Raw genomic sequence first — 22,674 nt, forward strand, 5'->3', positions numbered from 1 at the left:
TGGGGCCGGTTTTCTTGCCTTGTATCTAGCTGTGGCTCTAGCGTGCTAATAGATATTTTCCGCGACACGTGCCTCCATTTCAAGTGAGAATTCAGCTTTGGAGTGTAGAGCTCCATGAGCCTTGTTGCTGAAGCAATCGTGGCGTGGGATGTTGGAAACGCGGCTAGGTGGGGCTTGAGTTACGCGCAGTCACGTGACCGGGACAAATTAGTTTATAACCCTAACTAGCAACGTACAATCTCTATTGCCCAGATGATGGGCGTTTTCTCCAACAAGACAGGCACATCATGTTAGTATTCTCTTGCCGGAACTCTACCTATGACTCAACTTCATCAAATAATTTCTTCTTATGCCAAGACTTGCTAGCACACATGTGTCGGGTTCCCCTGGATCCAAGTCAGGCCAGATGTTGGTCTTTGTGTTCCCTTTGAAAGAATGTCACCATCACCCTAGTCAGGCACCATTTCGGGGGCCTTGGGACCAAGGGAGCTAGAAGCCGCCTATAGACTCCGGCGCTGGCTGATATGGGGCCTGTTAAGGAGTTTGCGGATATTTTAGGCTTGCATCGTATCGCAACATGGTATAGGCTGTGATACGGGATAATGTTGCAGAAGAAAATGACCTTATTGCGACTTTTTTACAAGGCTCCTAGGCGTAGGTTGTGCGCTTAGTTATGGAAGTGTCAAGCCGATAGCCTGAAAAAGCATGCAAGAAATAGGCCCATTCGTGTAATGGCCGTGCTCGTCCGACTAAGTACAGTAGTGCATCTTGAAAAGGAAATCTCTGAAAGATCAGACAACCCGAGTTCTTGCTGAGGTATCATTGATGATCAACAAGCAACCGAGTGTTTGATTCTGCAAGGATCCTTCCTCCACGGTAGTTATAAAAGAATAGTCTTGAAAGGCCACACAAAAGTCAGCCAAGGCCTGTCTGTAGGATCCCCTCAACAGGTCCCTGATGGAGTGGTGCTACAAGGAGCAGAACCCCTCCAAACAGTGCTAGTTACTGTCAAGATAAGATATGGTTGTTTAGTGTATGCTGTAGTGGCTGCCTTGCATAATAACTGTATTTCGGGGATACGACAGTGGGCGCGGTTAGAGGCGGGACAAATACAAAGTTAAAGCCACAAAAACCTCCTAGACTCCTGACAGGAACAAGATATCTGGCAACGCTGGTTAGTAATAGGAAAATAATTGCTGTTCAAACGCGACAAGCAGAGAATGATAAGATCGGTGTGTCTCGTGGCAGAAGGTGGTCTAACTTTGAGGCAAAATGGTTGTGCCACGGGACACAAGGTGGCCATGGACCCCATAGGCGTCATTGGGGCGAAAACTGACGTTTTTTGTTTTTTTTTTTTCCCTTCGTACTCTCAACGTTGAAAACGCAAAACGCAAGCCACGTATGGGGTTACAGAAGGCAATACAGGAGATAGAGAAGCGAAGCTAGCACAAAATTCTAAACATGGTTCTTTGGGCCGTCCGCTACGCAGGCCGAAGTGATCTGGCGGATCCCCACTTTAAGTTTCCATAACAAAAGTTCAGTAACTTTTTCTTCAATGGCCTACTACTTGGTATCTACTTAGGGTCCGTAGTTCTACTACGTGATTACAATCATTCATTGTCCTTTTTATTACGTTTCTCCGGTCTTATTCTACTAAGAGACCCGATAGATACGGGATGTATGAGCATGAGATAAAACCCAGATAGGGGATTTTATAAACGTAGTTTCTATTTTCATTCATTCTTGCTCGTTGTGTAGATGTAAGACAAGGCAACTACTCTCTTTTAGAAATAAGGTGTGTTCTAGAGACAGAAAAGAACGCCGACAAATCGAAACGGAGGCTAATTATTACCTCTGCTAGCCACTAGCCTGCAACTACCTTGGCTTTTTTTAGATTATTTCCTCACAACATGACAAAAACATACCCCTAGCCGGGGGACCAGACAATGTTACAGCAGAAAACGCAGAAGCCAAGACCGGAGTAGTGTCAGATTTTGACAGCTGGTAAGGATAAGCATTATTCAAGTTATTACAAGATTGGAAGAGATTGTTGACGGCTCCATGGGGGTGATTTGGAGCATATCTCTGCTATCTCGGATCTGTGTGTTTATAAGCTATCTCCGGCTGCATATCCTGTTACAAGGCCTTGCAAGCGCGCGGTTCTTTGAGTATTCTAGTTAGAAAGTCAATGAGATATTTGATAAGATAGCCTTTTGCCGTTTTAGTTGCGGCTGCGTTGGTAGAGCTGGTCTTTGCCGCACGGGATGCTTGCTCTCCCCTCAAATGTAAACAGCTCAGCGACCCCCAGGCTTGGGCATTGTATGTATGTGTTCGTGTCTGCTCGTTTTCATTTTATCTCTATCTAGGATTTTTGCCATGGGCCTCAACATTATATCGTAATTTTTTTATCGGAAACCGGAGCATATTAAGCGTTGAGGGGTAAGAGACACGCTAGTCGCACACATATATGTGTGTATGTCATAAGTAGGTGTCCTTTCAACAGGCAATTTGTGGCTTCTATGAATATAGGTAGTAGGGCGTTGCCTCCCAACACCAATTGATTTTGACAAAGGACCTTGGAGACAGCAAAGGCCGGCTGTTATAGACACTGAAGTATCTTGGAAGCAAAGCGACGGTGGCTTTTCAGGCATACAATTAGTTACACGGCTGGTTATTTCTAATCTGGAAATATCAACTGCTTAGTCCAAGTGGGAGGGCAAGTATCCACCTACGTGAGGCTCAGACTGGAGATAACACAGCAAGAGCCATCTTTCGCTGGACGCGGCGCTATGTAGCACTGGTGTTAATATGGTATATGCGTGAACTCGCAATCGCCCCTCTAGGTCTCCTCTTCGCACTTGTTATTTGCTATTCGTAGGAAAACCGAGCTGCCCAGTCAGTGCGTCCTCAGGTACTTTGCTCACATAATACTTGGTAACCTTTAGTAGACCTTTTGAGACTTGGGCTTAGGAAACAGATTGCTACCTGTATATAGATTTTTTTTTTCAAGGGTCCTGGCGCCCAGTCGAAATGACCATTAGAGACCCTAGGGAAATGATTAGAGCAAAGATTCGAAGTTGGACATATTCAGCGCCTGCTAGAACTACCATGATCAAACGATGGGACTGGAGTACAACAAATCTTAGCTCTGAGCATGTTTACTGCCCATCGGAGTAAGACAGTCCATGTCTGTCATTATAGACATCATAATATACTAAGATCCATAGTCGCTTCAGGGATACGGTGGGTGTGGGTACACATCTGTGGTTCACAAACGCCAAAAAAAAGCAAAGCTACTACTGCATGAGGGCACGTCACTTTGAGATAGCAAGGAAGGTATTATTTTCACGCCAAGTTGGCGTTTGGAGCGATATATCCCTTGGTACTACAAATCTAGCATCTTTTAGGCCCCCGCCCCCTCCCCCGACTATACCTCAGGCTTATATAATATTGGGGACTAATGGGGAAAGTGTTTTCCATCTCATGCCAGTAGATAGATACACAAGAGGTCTAAAAGGATTCTACAACAATGAGGTGTTTACCTTCGAGTAACAGTCTAGAAGGAAAGAAGGCAATGGCGATCCATAAAAGAGGCAGTGGAGAGCCAAGGGAAGAGGCTTGCTAACATCCGAGAATCTATTGTCGAGAATATAATAAAGAAAAATGCCGAACCAACAGTACATTGCTGCGCGTGTAGAGAAAAAAAGACAACAAGCATAAAATAAACATTAAAAGAGAGACAACCAATATTCAGGGAAATTCAACGCACATGCATCTATTAACTTGCTATTAGATTACCCGGAGAAAAAAGCAGTCGGGGGCCGCGACCGGTCTGTACAAGCAAGTAGCACTACTAACACCTGCTTTGTTTCTCTGTAGTCCGTGCTGTCTTTGCTTCATCATCTCATTTCTCTAATTTGGCCCAAGTTTCTGCTACATTGACTTCGACACTAGTTGTATCTAGCATGTATTTAAGAGACGGCCCCCCTTGGTCTTTTGTGCCATGCTGAGAGTTCTAGAGGAAAGCTGTTATCCAAGCTACTTCTACATCGTCTTTGAGTTGCCTGCTAGACCTCTTGCTCTGATATATTTGCATCTTAGGCAACACACTCTCCCTCCTTTCTTTGCTTTTTTCCATCATTCTACTTTCTTTCTCCACATCACCAGCCCTAGCCTCTCTTAGCAGTCAGTCCGTCCCTCTATAATGTCTGCTGCTACCCCGGCCGAGGACGCCACCAAGGCAATTGAGCCCCAGGCGGCCCCTTGCTATTACGAACAAGAAACAGTCGACGAAAAGTGTGCCGACAAGGTCATCCCGGCTACTAAGCTTAACACTTCTACAACTGATCTGGACTGCGATGGCCAGGAGCCCACCGAGGAGGAGCTCGCCACTTTACCGCGTGTCTCGGGCCCTATTGACTGGGCTATTTACACAATCTCCTTTGCCGAGCTGTGCGAACGCTTCTCATACTATGGGTCCGCTGTTCTATACACCAACTTTGTCAACCGCCCCCTTCCTGAAGGTTCAACGACTGGTGCTAGTCACGGCACGACTTCCAGCACTCCTGGTGCCCTGGGAATGGGTACCAAGGCTGCACAGGCTATCAGTCTAATTAACCAGTTTTGGGCCTATCTGATGCCTCTGTTTGGGTAAGTCGATATATATCCTGCTATGCTCAGCTAATGTCAGGCTGTACATCCAATGTGGACGCAATCAAATGTGCTAACACCTCCAACCTAACTCTATAGTGCGTGGCTGGCGGATTCCAAGCTTGGTCGCTACAAGGTTATCCATATCGCCATTGCTGTCTGTACAGTTGCCCATGTGATCCTTACCGTTGCCGCTACGCCGAAGGTCATTGTCCACAGCGACCGTGCTTTTGCCTGCTTCTTCATCGGCATGTTCGTTTTGTGCTGCGGCACTGGCCTCTTCAAGGCCAACATCTCACCACTACTGGCCGAGCAGAACCGTGACACTCGCATGAGAGTCGAGGTCCGTGACGGAAAGAGAGTGATTGTTGATCCCGCAATCACCAACAGTCGCATTTTCCTGTACTTTTACTTCGCCATCAACATTGGTGCCGTTTCTGGCCAGATTTCCATGGTGTGGGTTGAAAAGTATGTTGGCTTCTGGCTGGCCTTCCTCCTGCCCACTGCTCTATTCCTAACGTGCCCGGTGGTGCTTTGGTCGCAGAAGAAGAACTACATTTTGGCCCCCCCTACCGGCTCGGTCTTTAGCAAGTTCGTCAAGATGATGATGTATGTTATGAGAAAGTCGGAGAGCATGCTCAAGCCCAACTGGGATCTGGTGCGCCCTTCCAAGATTGCTGTTGCCAGCCGCCCGGCCTGGATGACGTATGACGATGCTTGGGTTGATGAGGTTCGCCGTGGTCTGGTTGCTTGCAAGGTGTTTTTGTTTCTTCCCGTCTTCCAACTGGCCTATGACCAGATGACTGGAAATTTGACCACCCAGGCTGGCACTATGGAGCTCCACGGCGTGCCCAACGACATTATCCAGAACCTCAACCCCATCTCTATTGTGGTCATGATCCCCCTCTTTGACCACCTGCTGTACCCTGGCCTCCGAAAGGTGGGTATCCAGTTCACTCCCATCAAGCGTATGGCCACCGGCTTTATTTTTGCCTCTGCCTCCATGGTTGGCGCTGCCGTTATGCAGCACTACATCTACCTCAAGTCTCCCTGTGGCAAGTATGCTAACAACGATGGCTGTGACCCGGCTCCCATCAATGTGTGGGCCCAGTCTCTGCCTTACATCCTGATTGGTATTTCTGAGATTTTCACGAGTGTCACATCCTTTGAATACGCCTACTCTAAGGCTCCCGAAAACATGCGCTCGCTTGTCATGTCCGTGAACTTGTTCATGAGAGCCTTTTCTGCTGCTGTGGGCCAAGCCTTTACTCCTCTCTCTGGAGATCCTCTCCTGGTCTGGAACTACATCGTTATTTCCATCATTGCCTTTGTTGGTGGTGTGACCTTCTGGATCTGCTTTAGAAAGCTGGATGGCGAGGAAGACAAGTGGAATCTGATTGAACGGTCTAAATATATGGGCGAAACCGAGCCCGAGGCCAACACATCACACCAGGCTGGTATTCTAGCTGAGGAGACGGCCAAAAAGGTGTAAAGAAACTGAGGAAAACAGAAAGTAGGTATGATGCTAGAGTGAGAGTGTCGAGGATAATATGTTAGCTCGTGTAATGATAAGAGTTGGAGGCGGTCGTTTATTTTTCTGGCATTTTCTTTTTCCAATATTTTTTTTCTCATTTCCATAATCTCCCAAATAGCTACCATTTCTTATCATATTTTTGTTTATTCTATTTTACTCCATCGCGCTCTCATTTTAATTTTTTACGCTGTGTCAGGCGATTGTCGAGTGCCCTCGCTTACAACGCTGTATGATAGAGCTTGAGCTTTTGGTGGCTTGATAAGCTCATGGCGCGTAGAGGAACGCCGCCTTCGGCGCACTTTTCTTGAAACGATCGGTCCGCCGTCCGATTGACGGGCATGTAGCGCCCCTTCTTAGCCAAGCCAAGTCAGCGCATACAAAAATGAGATTCGGCACTTGCTTGTTAGTGATACATGTCTGCGTTCGTGTAGCATCGCACACGCAGCAAGGCTTTCCTGGTCTCCCATTCAATTATTTTTCTCTCAGCCGCCAGGAATTTCAGTGAAATAGAGCGCCACCGGGGTGTCGCAGACAATTTGGCAGAGCGAGTCTTGATACGCCGTTGATATGGCATTTAGAGAGGAGGACGGTAGCTGTCTGTCTATATCAGACATATAGCGCTAGCTGGGTGCTTTGTTCCTTAATCTGTTAGTTAGCATACCGTCTTCCCCGGACGTGTATCAAATACTGTATAGTGTCGGTAAGCTAGTTAGCCGACGTCTAGCTCCCCAAACGAAAGTTAAGTTCGATAAGCCGATAACTACACCGTAATGACTGCTTGCATTGCGAGTGCTTGTTTACACCAGAGGCTGGCTCGGCCATATTCTCATCCAAGCAGCCAGCAGCCTTCACTCTCACAGATCCCACAAACAGAGATCGCAGCACCCACCTAGGCCTCCGCACAATAGCTTCAAGGGTGTCTGTCGGACAGACATTTCCCGATGGGTTCTGTTGCTTGTCATGATGAAAGCGGGGTATGCGGGAACTCGGACGGAGCAAGTCTCGGACGGAGCAAGTCTCGGTGACAGGGGCTATTGTAGCATGGAGTGTGTCGTAGAGACAAAGACTCGAAAAGGGTTTGCCGCCGGGACACTAGCTTGAGGATAGTATGTTGACTAGATGGCGGCCTGGGAACGGTGTGTCGAGGAAAGAATTCGTCCATGGTGGTCGAACTACATGTCAGAGGAGAGGAGATGCGTCAGGCGGATGATGAGATATCTCATAGGCAGCCATATGCTCAGATAGCTGGCTTACCATCAATGTGGCGGTTTTTAAAAATTACTTGAATCAATGCAGCACAAAATTTTCTGGTCTTGTTGGAAGAATGAAAAATTCAGATTAACGCCTGACAAATAAGGAATGAACAATAGTATCTAAAGAATGCTGGAGGATGTACTCAAAAGGCTAGGAAATGCTGTGAAAACAAGACAAAGGAAAAATGAGAACAAAAGGAAGTTCAAAGAAAGCAGAAGACTCAAGGAAATAGAAGAGGTAGAAAGGAAAATCAAGGAAAATCGAAAATGAAGGGAAATCGAAACACAAAACACTGGGCTGGTTCTTTTCTTCCTCACATGCAGTGAAGATACAGCAGGTCGGCATACCAGCTCTCCTTCTTCACCAGCATGCGTCCAAAGCTTTCTGACATGATGCCGTCCACAAATGCCTCACCGATAATCTCGCACCACATGTCTCCGCCCTGTCGCTTCTTGGGCCGGATGACCATAGGGGTCCCGTGCGAGACGAGAATCGCAATTTGATCGCCCTTTTGCGTAGCGGCCGGGACCAGCGCCAGTCGTCCCTTCGCAGTGACAGCCAACCGACGGTTTTTGATGCGGGCTGTGACCTCCTTGCGCATGCGCAGAGCTTCGGGCGAGGCAGAGTAGGGGGTCGGTGCCTGGTGAAGCAGGGTCGACAGTGTGTTAAAGTTGAAAACGAGGTTCTGTGAAGCCTGGAGGAAGTGCCAGCGTGCATAGTCAGGACTGGCTTCAAATGGAGGAACATCTACAAAGCGGAGAATCAATCAGTTAGTACGGTATCCGTCAGGTAAGTGGAAAAACAACACAACATGCACTCACCCGTCAAAGCAAACAGAATGTCCTGCATTTCTCCATCGGTCGGGCAACGAGTCGATGCCGTAAGAGTGCGCCAAAGCGCTGCCGAGGCCTCGCCACGACTGGCGCGTCTCCGGCTTGTAGACTGCACCACATCGCAATCGACCCCCTTGCCCAGAGCCAGGTGGTAAAAGTCGACAGGCGAGATTGCACCCAGCCCATCAATTTTGTCAACCTGCCATCCCATAGCACGGAACACAGGCTGACTGCCCTCTCGCTCAAAGTAAGTGGCCGCCCATGGCATGCGCATCTCGCCATTAACGGCGCCGTTAGCACACCAGTTGCCCATTAGCGGCTTGGTACGCGCCATCTCGGGCCGGGCAAAGTTGGGGCACCACGAAGGCAGGTTGCCGTCGCACTCATGGCGACCGTCCAGCAGCGAGAGCGTGGAAAGCGAGACATCCTCTGAGAGGCAACGCTCGGCAAAGTTGCAGAAGATCTTGCTGGCTGATTGTGTCTGATCAATGGGCATTTTAACCATGCCAGGGATCGACACCAGACTCAGCACACAGTCCTTGATATACGTGCACTCCGTGTTAGCAGAAAGCGCCATGGCCCGCTTGATCACTTCATGGCCCTTGGGCGTGCCGCCAGTCTGTCCGGCCTTGTCGATCTCGGTTCCAGAGCCCATGCCCTCGGCCATCTTGGACTTCTTTCCAGTCTTCATGATAGTAGTTTCGTAGATATGCTCGGAAAGTCGCGAGATCTCGTTAATGTGCTCAATCGAGAACTGGCCTTCCAGCTGGATGTAATGCTGTGCCAAGACCTCCTGCAGAAGCTGCTCCATCAGACCTTCAAACGGCTCCAAAAGCTCTGCTGCGTCACGTACGTAGCGCCACTGGGTCATGTGCTCACCACAGAACACCGGGGCCCCAGGACCAGCAGCAGCCAGCTCTTGCACAACCCATCTGCGTCTCCAGTACGAGTTTCCATAGAGCGTAAAGATGCTGGCAGCCAGCTTTAGCGTGTCCTCAATGCGCTCCTCCATAAAGGCCGACATCTTGTCTTGCCAGATCTTCTTGGTCGCATACAGCTGCAGACGCGCCCGCTGACGATGGCCTGGGCTAGCAGCTGGGTCATGGTCGAATGCCCGCAGGTATTCGTTACGGCAGTGGCGACTGATTTCCTGCACGTAAGCCATGGCCCGCGAAATGGGGTCGTTTTTGATGGGCTCGCCGAGCCAAATGATGACGTTGCCTGCTTGCTGGTAGATGGTCGAGACGAGCTCCAGCTGTGAGGCCACCTCATCTGGGTCCTCCTTGTTAATGCAGAGCGTGTCAACCCACATCCAGAGTCCGTTCTTGAACAGCTCAAGCTCGCGGAAACGGCGCAGAGCAGCCACCACGCTAGCATTGACAGGCTTGTTAGCCCCATCAATTGTCACGAGCTCCGGCTCAGCCTCAGTGGTCGACGAGTACGAGAGAGCAACGTAGTTGCCGGAGATGGGCCCATGGTCGCTTCCCCAGTTGTATCTGTCGCGGAACTGCGGCTCCTTGTTGGGAGGGTCTGTGGCTGTTCTCAGTGGCCGACACTTGACCTTGCAAATGTCACTAACCGAAGACGAGCAGCTATGGCTGTCAAGCAGGCCATCCCTAATGAGAACACTGCTCAGATCAGACGAAATGCTCTTCTTCTTGCGGCCGCCCAGCACCAAGTCTGCCGGGGGCTCTTCCGAGTCAGGCGACGGGGGCGCCTTGTACTTGGGAGCAGTGTCTCTCTTGAACTTTTCGCGCAGTCTCTGGCGCAGCCCCTTGTTCTCCAACACGCGGAAACGCTCCGGGTACAAGGGCTGGGTTACATAGGAGTCAAAGTTGATGGACGGCCGCAGGGGCGGGGTCTTGGACTCGCCGCGGCGGAGGCGAGTCGGCGAAAGATAGACGACACGACTCTTGAGATGGATCTGGCTCTCCAAGTCTTCGTCTGGCTGCCGCGGAACAATCTGGACCAGGCGGATAGACTTGGCCGTCGGGAGAGCAGAGTACTCGAAGCCCTTCATGGTGTCATAGACTGAGAAGAATCGAGTAGATATGGAAAGAGAGAGAGAGAGAGAGAGAGCGCGTGTGTGTGCGTGTAAGTGTGCTGCAGGGTATGTCCCTATGGTTCTGTGTCTATTAACAAAGGTAGTGGTGATGTACAGAAACACAACAAAGGTAAAAGAAAAGAAAAGATATCACAACAAGGCAATGAAGAATAAGTAATGGAAGCAAGGAACATAAGATAACAAGACAACAAAGACTTTCAAGAAGACAACCGACGCTGATGATATAACCTGTTGTTCAACGCAAAGATGAATACGTCGATTCCATCAGGACGGTATCATCACATATCTTGGTGGTCACCAGCTCAACTTAAGAAGTCCAGAAAACAACGAGTGAAAAGTCCGTTCTGGTTTGTTCCTATAGGTGGTCCAAGCATCTTGGTGCTCAGTCCAAGTTACTTGCATTCACCTATAGTCCGCTCATATCCACCATGCGCCTCATATTCTGGCTCTGTCTTCTCTGTGGTCATTGTAGCCGGGTTTCCACTACTCAATCTATTCAATATACGCCCATTTACGCCATCACAAGCTCGTGGCCAACAGGGTTTTTGTTTCCTCTTTTTTTCCTTCCCCTTCTTTGCTTCCTTTTTTCGTTTTTTTTTTTTCTTCTCTTTTCTTTCCACCACTGCCACATCTTCTTTATATCTCGGTCTCGGGACCTTTTTTGCTCTTTGCTTCTTTTTTGCCTCACTGCTCCTCTCCTCTTCTCTTCCGCTCTTGTTTGGATAATCTCTCGGTTTCCCCTCCTCTCTCACTTTCTCTTCTCTCTTTTTCCTCTCCTTTGTGGTTTGTCCTCTCTTCGGGCACCCGTTCTGGCTGGTTTTGCTGATTCTCTCTTGGTACGTGCTTTTCTTCCAAAATCCCCGCAAGGGCCACTATCACTACGGGCTGTGCAGCTGCTCTCCACTCTATCTCTCTATCTCTCTCGTGCTATCGTGCATGATTTCCTCTTCACAGCTGGCTTTCCGTAGAGACCAAGCCACAGAGCTCCAAAGTTCCCTCCATCGACAAACATGCACGAGTCAGCATACTGCCTTGGCTTCTCCATGAAGCCTCTTCCGCAATATAACAGAAGCAGCGGATCTGGCCGACCTGGATGTCCTCCTCCTTCTTCTCCTTCTCTACTACTTCCCTGCAGTGGTAAAGGCAGAGGCAAAGCCACACGCAAAGCCATACGCAGGGCCATACGCAAAAGCATGTAAAATGAAGAAGAGACAAGCGTCTGCATGTTTGTGTGCCTTTGTGCGCGTGAGAAAGAAATACAGGAGACAAGAAGACATGTCCAAAAATGACTCTCAAAATAACAAACTATCAAAAGATTTGCATGCCAGAGATTTCATCGTATTGCCACTGAAAAAAAAAAGCACTGGACTTTTATCTGCACCCATCTGCATCTATCTGCATCTATCTCCATGTTATCTACTACGCCACCATCGCCATGGTATTTCAGAGTCGTCATCATCCTCCTACTGAGGCAAAATCGACAGCCCACGGAATCCTGTTGTTTCAGTCTTGCATGCGAGCTCTTCCGAGAGCCCTCGACTTGGAGCGAAGCTGGGTAAGGGATGTCTACTTGATAAGCCCCGCAACCCTCGTCCTTGCTACCGACGGCACTTGGAAGAAAACAGCCCGCTCCCATACGGGTTGTTTGAGACGGCCATCCCCTGTTATTAATACCCAAGTGTATTGCAAACAAGCCAGTGTTCTCCAGGCAACCTGATTATTGCCTTTGCTTTTTCTGCGCGCCAGTTAACCGTGCGGGAAGCTTGAACTTAGAACTTGATTAGAGAGAGAAGCATTTGTAGCCGGCTCTGCGAACAAGCAGGGTTAAATTAAACCACAATTTCACATACAGCCCACAGCATAATGCTGCTCATAAACTGGGAAGAAGCACAAGCGTTCTTAGAGACAACAATATCAAAATTTGCGACCAACGAGAAGAAAGACTGATCCCTGTATTTATGCCGAGAATAGCGCCATGATGTAGGTTGTCTCAATTATCTGACATTTTTGTTCTGTGTCGGCGACTGCTCCATAATGAGGTACTTGCAGGAGATTTTGCGTGGTAGTCAAGTCTGCGGAGAGAGTTGCCTGTATAAGTGGCTTTCAGGTGTCTGTGGGCAAAGTGGTTTGTAATGAAACGAAAAGGAAGCGGGCAGTGCTAAGCAATCAAGCCATCGATCTTGACCTGGTCATTGTATTTTGAGCCGCAATTCCTGTTTTCTTTCATTTTTTTGGTTCCTCTAACTTTGAGGCCCTTATGGTTCTCCATAAGCGCAAGGATGCGGGAATATTTTAGCTCTATCTCAATCCAAGCTAGTTTTTCTAAATCTTTCGTAAGTAGCCCTCATTGTTTTCCATCTTCTCTTCTGTTCTCTTTGCTATTTGCACTGCTTGTGCTTTGTCTCTATTCCTCGTAGTAGGGTTGTAGTTTGTAGCGAAGTGGGGAGGGGCTTTCTTTGTCAATATACAGGCATTATGTATAGTGTTGTATGAAACTATAATTATGTTATGATAATGTCATGTATAATGGCTGCTATGAACGATATGGATAATAAAAAAAGCTCACTACTTACCCTAAGGCTGGCGTCGGTCTACCCAAAAAGTCGTCCGATCTAATGTTACACTGGCCACGCAATTGGTACATACTTGCAAGATTCTCGCTGATGTCAGTTCTTTGATGAAGAAACTCCGGTTTTTAAAATGCCTCCATCTTACTTGCATTAATCAACTGCCAGACCAAGCTGGAGGTCTGAGAGAGCCAAGGAAGACGTGATGTTGTTTTGCCTCTTCTCACACTCACCCCCCATGTAAACTTCTAGAAGGGCTAAAGGAACAATGTCCCACTTTATGTGCCTATTTTTAGACATGGATGGCTGCTCTTTCAGCATGAGCACGTGACCTTTTGCGAAAGGAAAGCTAATTTTCATACATGCTGACTAATAACTCAAAGCTTCTCTGAAATACGAGAGAGAAGTGCTTGCTGTTCGGTTGCTGATATGGTGGTGGTGAAGCTGTTGAAACATCCCAAGTTGAAAGGCAATTTATATAAATGCTTGTTTCATGCGCTGTCTCTGTACAGATGCGAATAAAGTGCTGTGCAATGTATTGCATAACAGGAATAGTATAACCTGACGCATCACAACAGCCATGGTGGTACGGCAAACGGCTGGTGGCGTGGAAGCATGATACAATTTTGTCTATGGTCTGAGAGATATTGAGAGATCGTTAGGCTCGTATCTAGAGTGTTGTGTTGCGTTGTGTTGTGCTGCTGTGTTGTCCTCGCTGGCTTTATCAAGCCAGTGCACAAGCCCATACTTGATGTTCAATTGTCTCTGAGCATATCCAGGAATGCAGACCACTTGCTCAAGACGGCAAGCCAAGATGCCCTCTTGCCTTACTTATAAAACAGTTCAAACTAGATAACGTGTTTGTAGTCATGTGTTGTCATCAGGCCTAGCCTAAGCAAGACAAGGCTATTTCTATCCCAGCAGTGTCAATCACCTGCTCATGTGAAGCTTCAAGGCTGAAACCCCAACTGCAACTCCATCATCTGCGTTTCCTTATTTTTCTGATTTTCCTAGTTGGCGATCGTGACGTGACAGAAAGTGACGTGACGCCTAATAAATCTCTTTTCTCTGTGTCATAGAATTTTTTTTTTTGCGCTCGAGCGCTTGCTTTCATTGGTAGCCTTGCGCTAGCCAAGCTGAAGGCCAACAAACGACTATGCCTGATGCTAACTAAGTGAATTCAACAACCAAAGTAACAGGTTCCTAAGTGGACCTTCATTTTCTTCTGCAGCTTTTCTATTGCTCTTTTATCACACACTCTGTCTGCAACCGGCTCAAAAGCATCAATTCGTGTACATCCACACAGCTTTTATCTATCCTGCCTAGATTCTTATTCTTCTTCTTCTTTTTTTTTTTCACGCTCCATTTCTTGTTGCTAATCGCAACGCCCTCTTATTTCGTCTTGTATCAGGGCTTTGCTCTTCTTGCCGTCGGTGCACCACCCACTACTACAGTTTAATCTAATCACCACAGCCTCGCCCATACCCGCCGTTAGCTTCTTCTCATCCGGCCCTTGCGAAAGTACTCCCACCCCGTGTGTCCAGCCAGTCATAAGAAAAAGAAAATTTACTCATGCAACTTGGCGCGCGCACCCTCTAAGCCTTACGTCGCACTCGCTCTTGGTCGCATCTCCACTTCTTCTAAGCACCCGTTTTCGTACAGTGCTCGGAGTCACTGCCTCACTACCAGCCAGACGGCCAATTAGCCTAATCACAGCATGGCCCGGAACACACACCCACAATATCAAATGACCAAATCTCATATCGACGAGCTTGATAGACGAACCCAAGTAAACCAAGGCGCTATGACCGACGACGATGGCCGTAGGCCCTCAAGCGCACCCGGGAATAAAAACGACGGAGCCACTATATCCACCGAGATCACCCGTATACCAAAACGCCTACCCCCTCTATTACGGACAAAAAGTGAGTCCCATCCTCGGGACACAGACAGCGAGACCGGCCATGACGACGAGCACTATCGCGGTGCTCGGCACGGCTTTGAAGAAAACTACCTCTCAGAAGATGTGCTAGTAACTCTTGCCAGTGTATGTTTTATCATCCCGGAAACGAAGCATGCACTTCATGCTTTCAACTCAACGTAACCTGGCTATTATTGCTGTTGACTGACCCTGGACTCTTCCACCCTTAGAGATGGCAAATGTACTATACCGACAAACGCTACGAAACCACCGGCAAACCCATAGTCTCCAACTTCAAATTAGAAGAATGGCGCATGCACGACCGTTTGAAGACCATCTCTGCCGCTCTGGCTATCTGTCTCAACCTCGATGTTGAGCCTCCAGATCAGCTCAGAACCACGCCTGGTGCCCGCATGGAAGCCTGGATCGACCCCACTGCTCCCGTCGGCCCCAAAGCGCTTGATGCCATCGGAAAAGCCCTCCAGTCCCAGTACGAAACCCTCGCAATCCGAACCCGCTACAAGCAGTATCTCGACCCGTCCGTTGACGAGACCCGGAAGTTCTGCCAGTCCTTGCGCCGAAACGCCAAAGACGAGCGTGTCCTATTCCATTACAATGGTCATGGTGTACCTAAACCTACCGTTTCTGGCGAGTTTTGGGTGTTTAATAGAAACTACACTCAATACATCCCAGTATCTCTGTTCGATCTACAGGCATGGCTAGCTGGCCCTACTATGTTTGTTTGGGACTGCTCAGAAGCAGGAAATATTGTCAACAACTATCCTCGGTTTGTAGAAAAGCACGAGGCCGAGGACAACGAGGCCAAAGCCATCGACCCCAATCATCAAACCGTCAACTACCGTCCTTTTATTCATCTCGCCGCCTGCAGAACCGGCGAACATTTGCCCACAAACCCACTCCTTCCAGCTGATCTGTTTACATGCTGTCTAACAACCCCCATCCACATGGCACTGGTGTATTTTGCTCTCCAGAACCCTTTGAAAACCAACATTTCTCCAGAACGAGCACGTGCGCTCCCCGGTCGCCTCCAGGAACGGCGGACGCCTCTAGGAGAGTTAAACTGGATTTTCACCGCCATAGCTGACACAATTGCATGGACGACTCTTCCTCGTGATCTATTCCGCAAATTTTTCCGCCAGGACCTCATGGTTGCAGCTCTCTTCAGAAATTTCCTATTAGCCCAACGAATCATGTCAACATACGGCTGCCATCCTCAGTCATTCCCTGAGCTTCCGGACACTCGCCAGCACCCGCTATGGAAGAGCTGGGACTGGGCTGTTGACATGGCCTTGGCACAGCTGCCTATGCTTGAGCTCAAGGGAAAGGCGGGCATAGAGTATGAGTACGAGCACTCTGAATTTTTCGCAGATCAGCTGACTGCATTTCACACTTATCTTGCTCAAGGCGATGCCATAAAACAACAGCCCCCAGAACAACTGCCTGTTGTTTTACAGGTGCTGCTTAGTCAACAGCACAGAGTTCGTGCCCTGATTCTTCTTGGCCGCTTCCTAGATCTAGGACCATGGGCAGTTCAGCTAGCCCTAAGTATAGGCATCTTCCCATATGTCTTGAAACTGCTTCAGTCCACAGCCATGGAGCTTAGGCCTGTCATGATTTTCATTTGGACGCGTCTCTTGGCCGTCGATAACTCGTGCCAAGTTGATCTTGTCAAAGACTCTTGCTATGTCTACTTTGCCACCATTCTCAAGCCCCATGAGCCGATCCCTGTGGCCGATGCTGATGAACACAAGGCCATGTGTGCTTTCATCATTGCAATGGTCTGTCGCGACTACGAAATTGGCCAAAGATCATGCAATTCTTCCGACATCATACTTTCATGCCTCCTCCACATCCAAAACCCCAGCAATGCCCTTCTTCGCCAATGGGCTTGTCTTTGCCTCAGCCAGCTGTGGCAAACCCTTCCTGAAGCGAAGTGGAGAGGAATCCGTGAGGATGCGCTCTCCAAACTCTCTACCCTCAGCAAAGACTTGAACTGCGAAGTTCGCGCGTCCATGCTCTATGCCATGACCACCTTCCTTGGTATACCTGAAATTACTCCAGAAGTGCAAAAGATTGAAGAGGGTCTAGCCTGGACTGTTCTCGGGATGGCAAATGATGGTAGTGCCATTGTCCGGAGAGAGTTCTTGGTGTTCCTGTCGACTTTTATTGTACGCTACGAGAGCAAATTTGTCGTTGCTGCTTATGAACAGATGGTTGAGGAAGATTTGGCGTCTAAAACCCCTCAACGTGACGACACTACCGAAACCAGGTCTGGTCTGCACTATGCACTGCCTGGAGATCGCGAAAAGGATGGCTCCATCAAGCCCTCTGCCCGTGGCCTTTCCTACAACACCGTGTTTGCTGCCATGTGGAGAGTTGCTCTAACCATGAGTGTCGATGCCCATCCTGAAGTACAGAAGGAGGCATCCATAATTGTCGATTACGTCGTCGATGCTGTCCTTCAGTCACCAGTCGGTCCTAATGCCCGCAAACTACTGGCTGTTCTCTATCGCAAGTATACGATGCATTCATCTCGCCATGCTTCCAAAAACAGCCTAATGAACAATGCCTCGTCAAGTATGTCAAATACGCCTCTTTCCTCGCCTGGGCTTTTACGCCGCACGGCCAGCATGCTATTCCCCCTGGGTGCTTTTTTCAACAACGAAGATAAACCTAGCTCTACCAACCCCTCTCCCACTACCACGCCAGCCAACCACTCCCACCGGGCCAGTTCAATGCGCAACCCCCCTCTCAACGCAGCTACCACTACGAGTGGTGATCAGAATGATGACGGAAACTCGCAAGCACACTACCATGTGTGCCGGGAACCTGTTTCTGGCATATTTCAGCCACGTGATCTCTCTGAGCCAGCGAAGCTTCCTCTCCCGAGCACCATTCTGGACTGGGCGATTGGCTATTTCCGGGAACCTCAAATGAAACCCGTTGAGGCTGATGAGCCCGGAAGTACTGAATATAACGAGCGTCTCTGGAGAAGGTCCCGAAATGAGGGCATCTTGAAAAAGACCCAGCCCCTCAAGTCATTTGCTGGCAGCCATAAATGGAACAATCAATTGGGCATGCTCAATAACTCTTCGCAGCCCGTAAAGATGACATTCCACCAGTATGAAGACCACCTTGCCGCTGCAGATGATGGCAATACAGTGACTGTCTGGGACTGGAAGAAGCAGGGTGTTTTAAGCAGATTCTCCAACGGCAACCCACCTGGCTCCAAGATCCGCAACCTCCGTTTTATCAACGAGGACGACCAGGCGCTGCTCATGCTAGGCTCTTCGGATGGCGTGATTCGCATTTACCGTGGCTATGAATCTGAAGGTCAGATACAGCTGGCAACTGCATGGAGAGCCCTGACCGACATGGTGCCCAGCACCGTCAACTCTGGCATGGCCGTTGACTGGCAGCAAGTCAGTGGGCGCGTTCTAGCAGCTGGAGATGTCCGTGTTATCAGAGCCTGGGATGCTGCTAGTGAGATGTGCACTATGGATATCCCTGCACGGTCCGGCTCATGCGTCACGTCTCTTACATCGGACCAGATGACAGGCAATACTTTGGTGGCTGGCTTTGGTGATGGCGCTGTTCGTGTTTATGATCTCCGCCTGAAACCGCAGGACTCGATGATCAAGAAATGGCGTGACGAGTCTGACCGCCAGTGGGTCATGACAGTGCATATGCAGAGAGGTGGCCAGAGGGAGCTTTTGAGTGCTAGCAGAAACGGAAAAGTCCGCCTCTGGGACATTCGCATGGACAAGCCACTCCACACTTTCCAAACAACACGTGACACGCTCCGGACCGCAAGTACTCATGAGCATTTGCCTGTTTTTGCTGTGTAAGTCTATCAATTATACAATCCGCTTCGCCTTTCAACAAGTAGTACATCAGATTAGATAGGTTGCTAACCAAGTCACAGTGGCACGTCGACACATACTGTCAAGGTCTTTAATCTAGATGGCCAGGAGCTATCTCGTGTAGAGCCGTACTCCAGCTTCTTGCAGCAAACACGGAGCAATCCGATCTCGGCCACCGACTTCCACCCACACCGGCCCATACTAGCTGCGTCAGCATGGGGTGACACACACATCAACTTGTTCACATGCGAGAACCAAGAATCCGAGGTCCACGTCTAGCGTACGCCATATCTAGATCCGTTCCGGCAGCGAACAGTAGGCAGTGGTGGTGGGGGCCGCAGCAGCAGTGACAGAAATAGCAGTGGTAATGGCAGTAGCCCACGAGTGCTTTTAAATGCCGCTCCACTCAAGGCCGTGCGGCGCTCTTCAACAACTATTATTCGTGGATATACCAGTATTGAGCCGCAGACTTATTACCGGCAAAGGCGGAGGCCTGTACAACTGGAAGCGCCTCCGACCTTGAAGAGATCCATGACGGCACCCGCCTGAGAGAAAAGAGCGCGTATATTTGTCTATCCTAGTATTTGCTTAGTGCGCTGCGCTGTCCTTTTGCACACACACAAGTTGCCATCCATCATTACTATGCCTTAATTTGCAGACTCATCTTCACCCAGATGCAGTCTCTTCTACGTCTTTCCATATTCAATATTCACCCTTCTCATGCTCATCTTTTTTTTTCTCATCGTTTACTTTCTTTTCGGCCGGACACCTTGTCTTTTGTTGTATCTGTTTGTAGATCCTATAGTGGGTAGTAAGCGTTATGGTTTGTGTTTCTGATGTTATGCCCCTTCATTTATTATGTGTTCCGTTGCGACCTAGTGGGGACTCTTTCTTGGTGGTGACGGCTTTGGATGCCTGTTCTTGTCTTCATGGTATTTTCCAGATGCTCTTCTCCTTGTTCTTTTCCACTCCCCCCTTTTCAATAGGCTATGATGCAATTGTCTTTAGCTCTTAATACTATCGCGTTTCGCTATAGAGTGTCTCCAGTGTTTCTCTCGTGTCAATGACAGCTGCACGAATCAGCCACAAGGCTTGTCCCACGTATGGCTGCTGAAGCAAGCGCTGGGATATTTATTCCCATAACGGCTGCGCATATTGCTTTACTGAACATGCTCGTTTCTGAGCAACACAATACGAGAAACAAGGACATAGAAACAAGGCGGAACACATCTCCTAGCAAGCTGACACTTTCATGGTATAAATGTTTCAAGACATTGACTCATAAAATGACGCCTATGTCGTCTTTCATTCGGGAGATATGAGCTGGACGAGGGAGGGACGGGAGAGCAAAGTAAAGGGAAAATTAGTGCTATGGTTATTAGGGTTATTATAACATCTTATACCCTGTCTTAGGGCTAGCGCATACTCAGGAACTGATAGGGAACAGACTCTAAGGCTACACTTGGCGACACTCTTCATGGGGTCTACAGGCCAGCCTGTCTAGGGCCACGTCGTGATTGGACATAGGGCCTTGTCCAACATTACAGCCAATGCAAGGTACATTAATTATTGCTCGCCTGGGGGCGAGGGTGCAGCCTGAAAGGACATGTGATACACTATACTACACAGTACGCGTTTTTACTAAGGCTCATGGGTGTTTTTCTGAGGGCAGTACTCATGTAAATGTACACGAACGCCGAACGAACACGAATGCCAATACCGAGCTTCAAAAGCGCACTTCCAAGTTGTGTTTCAAAACGCAGATCGTTGTCTTTTTTTTTTTTTTTTTTTTTTATCTAATTTCTTTTGTGTGAATCAGCATGATTTTCTGTTCACTCATATTGGCGGCAGCTGGCAGAATACGATTGGCGGCTGGTAGCAGTAAGAAGGGGGCAACGTGACCTAATTTCACAATGGGTAGGAATTTCGTGGCCTTTGGCCATAACCCAAGGCTAGCAAACAATATATCGTTGAGCTTGCGCTATGATGAAATGTGTCAAGAGCAACACGTGCAGGCGACTCACTTAAACGCATGTCAAAGAAGATGCGAATGTAAGAGGCCCGAGATGGAGTGCTGCAGAGCTGCAGCGTGAAGTCAGGGCTGAAGGCCATATTTCCCATCCCAGACACCCACTCCAGGCGCCCCTGCTTCTACCTACTACATACAGCACATATAGATGCGTTACTGCGCTAACGCTTCTGCAGGCAACTTGCTGGTTTCTTCTCCCAGGGGCTTATGTACACGGTATGTAGTATGCATTACACATTACACACCACGCGCAGACAAGACTATATCCACTATACCTAATTCACTTGTACCAAAGATCAGGGTTCTTGGCATTTCCTCTGGCTTGATAATCTCGCGACCTAGAATCTGGTGCTGTCATGCTGATGATGAGGAACTGAGACCCCCTTTCTGGCGTCAGTGCGTGCATGTGAGGAGGCTAGCTTCCCACTTGAGTGGGTAGCCCATAGTATAAACTCAGTTGGTTGTCCCACACGCACTCCTGAGTTTCTGTTGGTCCATGGCACATACCAAACTAGTAAAGAAAGTAAGAAGTAAGTAGCCAAAGTGAACATTTGTCTTGGTTAGCTCAATATGGCACATGGAGCGCCACTCCTCGCAGTACGGTACATGCAGTCTCAGTTTATTATCTGACCTGACGTTGGAAGGGTCTTGATTTACCAAACAAAACAAAATAGAGAAGCAATCCAAGCCGGGAAACCCTATTCTGCTCTGCAATATTGATTGTTACCTCTGTGGGTTTGAGGCTTTTATCCTTGCGCATTCTTTGGGTTATTGCTCTTCTCGGCATGCCAACTTAATTTTTTTTTTCTCCCCACTAGCAACATTAATCTCCTGAATCTAAACGAAACGGGTCGAATTATGAGCCAGATAGTTTTAGCCAGCGACTTTGACCACCACAACAAGTCCCTTCAGCCCAGCCCAAGATTTTGCGCTTTGGGGAAGGGGAGGCTTGACAGCCATTATTTTCAGCCCCCTGGAAATCTAATTCGACTCCCCAGCCGCCACATAAAAAACCCAAAGTAATTTTTGTGCAAGGAAACCAACAAAGCGTAGGGCGGAAGGTGGAAGGGCCCATTCCTTCTGTATGTTCTGTGTTCTCTGAAGGGGCGAAGGAGGGAGGGAGGGGCGGTTTGAGGCAGTTACCCCTTCTTATCCTCCTTCCCTTCTTTCTCCTCTGCACTTGAGCTCTAATGTTGATACAGGCACCTCGCTTCTTTTTTCTTGATGTCAAATAGGCAAACGAGAAGGAAACGCGGTGGCATTTCTTCGGCTTTACATGGTCAAGCCCAGATTTGAATTTCGCAAACCAACACCTGCACTGGAATTCTTGCTTTTTCTACACACTACTCGGCCCATTTCAACTTAGCTTTGGGAACGACTTATGTACCCTTCTGGAAGGAGCTTTCAAACAGGGGATTTCCCTTTTTTTTTTATTTACTTTTTGCTCTAGTAAGGGCAGTTACTTGTTTTTGCTCCAACTTCTCTACCCAGTCCTTCCTTTACGTGCCTGCGCGTGTTTGCTCTCCTGCCAATTCGACTCGCATGGCCCCATTTTGTTTCTGTGATTTTGTAATTGGCTCCATTAAATCCCGTGCAGAGCCCACGACTTACGCTTATGCCCACACTTTAAACGCCTACATCTAGTCCACAAGCAAGACCCAAAACAAACGGGCAAAAAACAAATCTAGGCTCCATCTTCCTGCATCAGATTTCGATCCCTCTTTAGAACACGCCCATTGCATTGGATACTTGGATACATGCAGCCGCACACACAAGACACCCAAGGCCTCTTTCTCATCCCTTCTTTTTATTCTTTGTTCCTCGTGTGCCATTATAGGCCTCTCACCCGTCCACTGTGGTGAAGCTTTCTGCTGTATCCTCCATTCGCTCGCTTTCTCATTTGCTTAGTTGTACAAATCAATTCACTAGAAGCAGCC

At 48.5% G+C, this 22,674-nt stretch overlaps 3 protein-coding genes across 3 annotated transcripts; 2 read left to right on the forward strand and 1 right to left on the reverse strand.

Annotated features, from left to right (window-relative positions):
* Positions 1–4,204: 4,204 nt before the first annotated feature.
* On the forward strand, positions 4,205–6,142 carry HOO65_010470 (putative peptide transporter ptr2; the record flags this gene model as incomplete). The annotated part of the gene is made up of 2 exons (XM_071005608.1): positions 4,205–4,650; positions 4,750–6,142. 2 exons carry the CDS (start codon positions 4,205–4,207, stop codon positions 6,140–6,142), a joined length of 1,839 nt encoding a protein of 612 aa, XP_070862292.1.
* A 1,609-nt stretch (positions 6,143–7,751) lies between these two features.
* HOO65_010471 (Heterokaryon incompatibility protein (HET)) lies at positions 7,752–10,291 on the reverse strand (the record flags this gene model as incomplete). The annotated part of the gene is made up of 2 exons (XM_071005465.1): positions 7,752–8,185; positions 8,260–10,291. The coding sequence occupies 2 exons, from the start codon at positions 10,289–10,291 to the stop codon at positions 7,752–7,754; spliced, it is 2,466 nt and encodes an 821-aa protein (XP_070862293.1).
* Positions 10,292–14,620: 4,329 nt separating this feature from the next.
* On the forward strand, positions 14,621–18,987 carry HOO65_010472 (Target of rapamycin complex 1 subunit mip1; the record flags this gene model as incomplete). Its single annotated transcript, XM_071005282.1, has 3 exons — positions 14,621–14,950; positions 15,055–18,689; positions 18,771–18,987. 3 exons carry the CDS (start codon positions 14,621–14,623, stop codon positions 18,985–18,987), a joined length of 4,182 nt encoding a protein of 1,393 aa, XP_070862294.1.
* Between the last annotated feature and the right edge of the window lie 3,687 nt (positions 18,988–22,674).

This window comes from Ceratocystis lukuohia (assembly GCF_044167205.1).
Source record: "Ceratocystis lukuohia strain C4212 chromosome Unknown Supercontig1_pilon, whole genome shotgun sequence".
NCBI lineage: Eukaryota > Fungi > Ascomycota > Sordariomycetes > Microascales > Ceratocystidaceae > Ceratocystis > Ceratocystis lukuohia.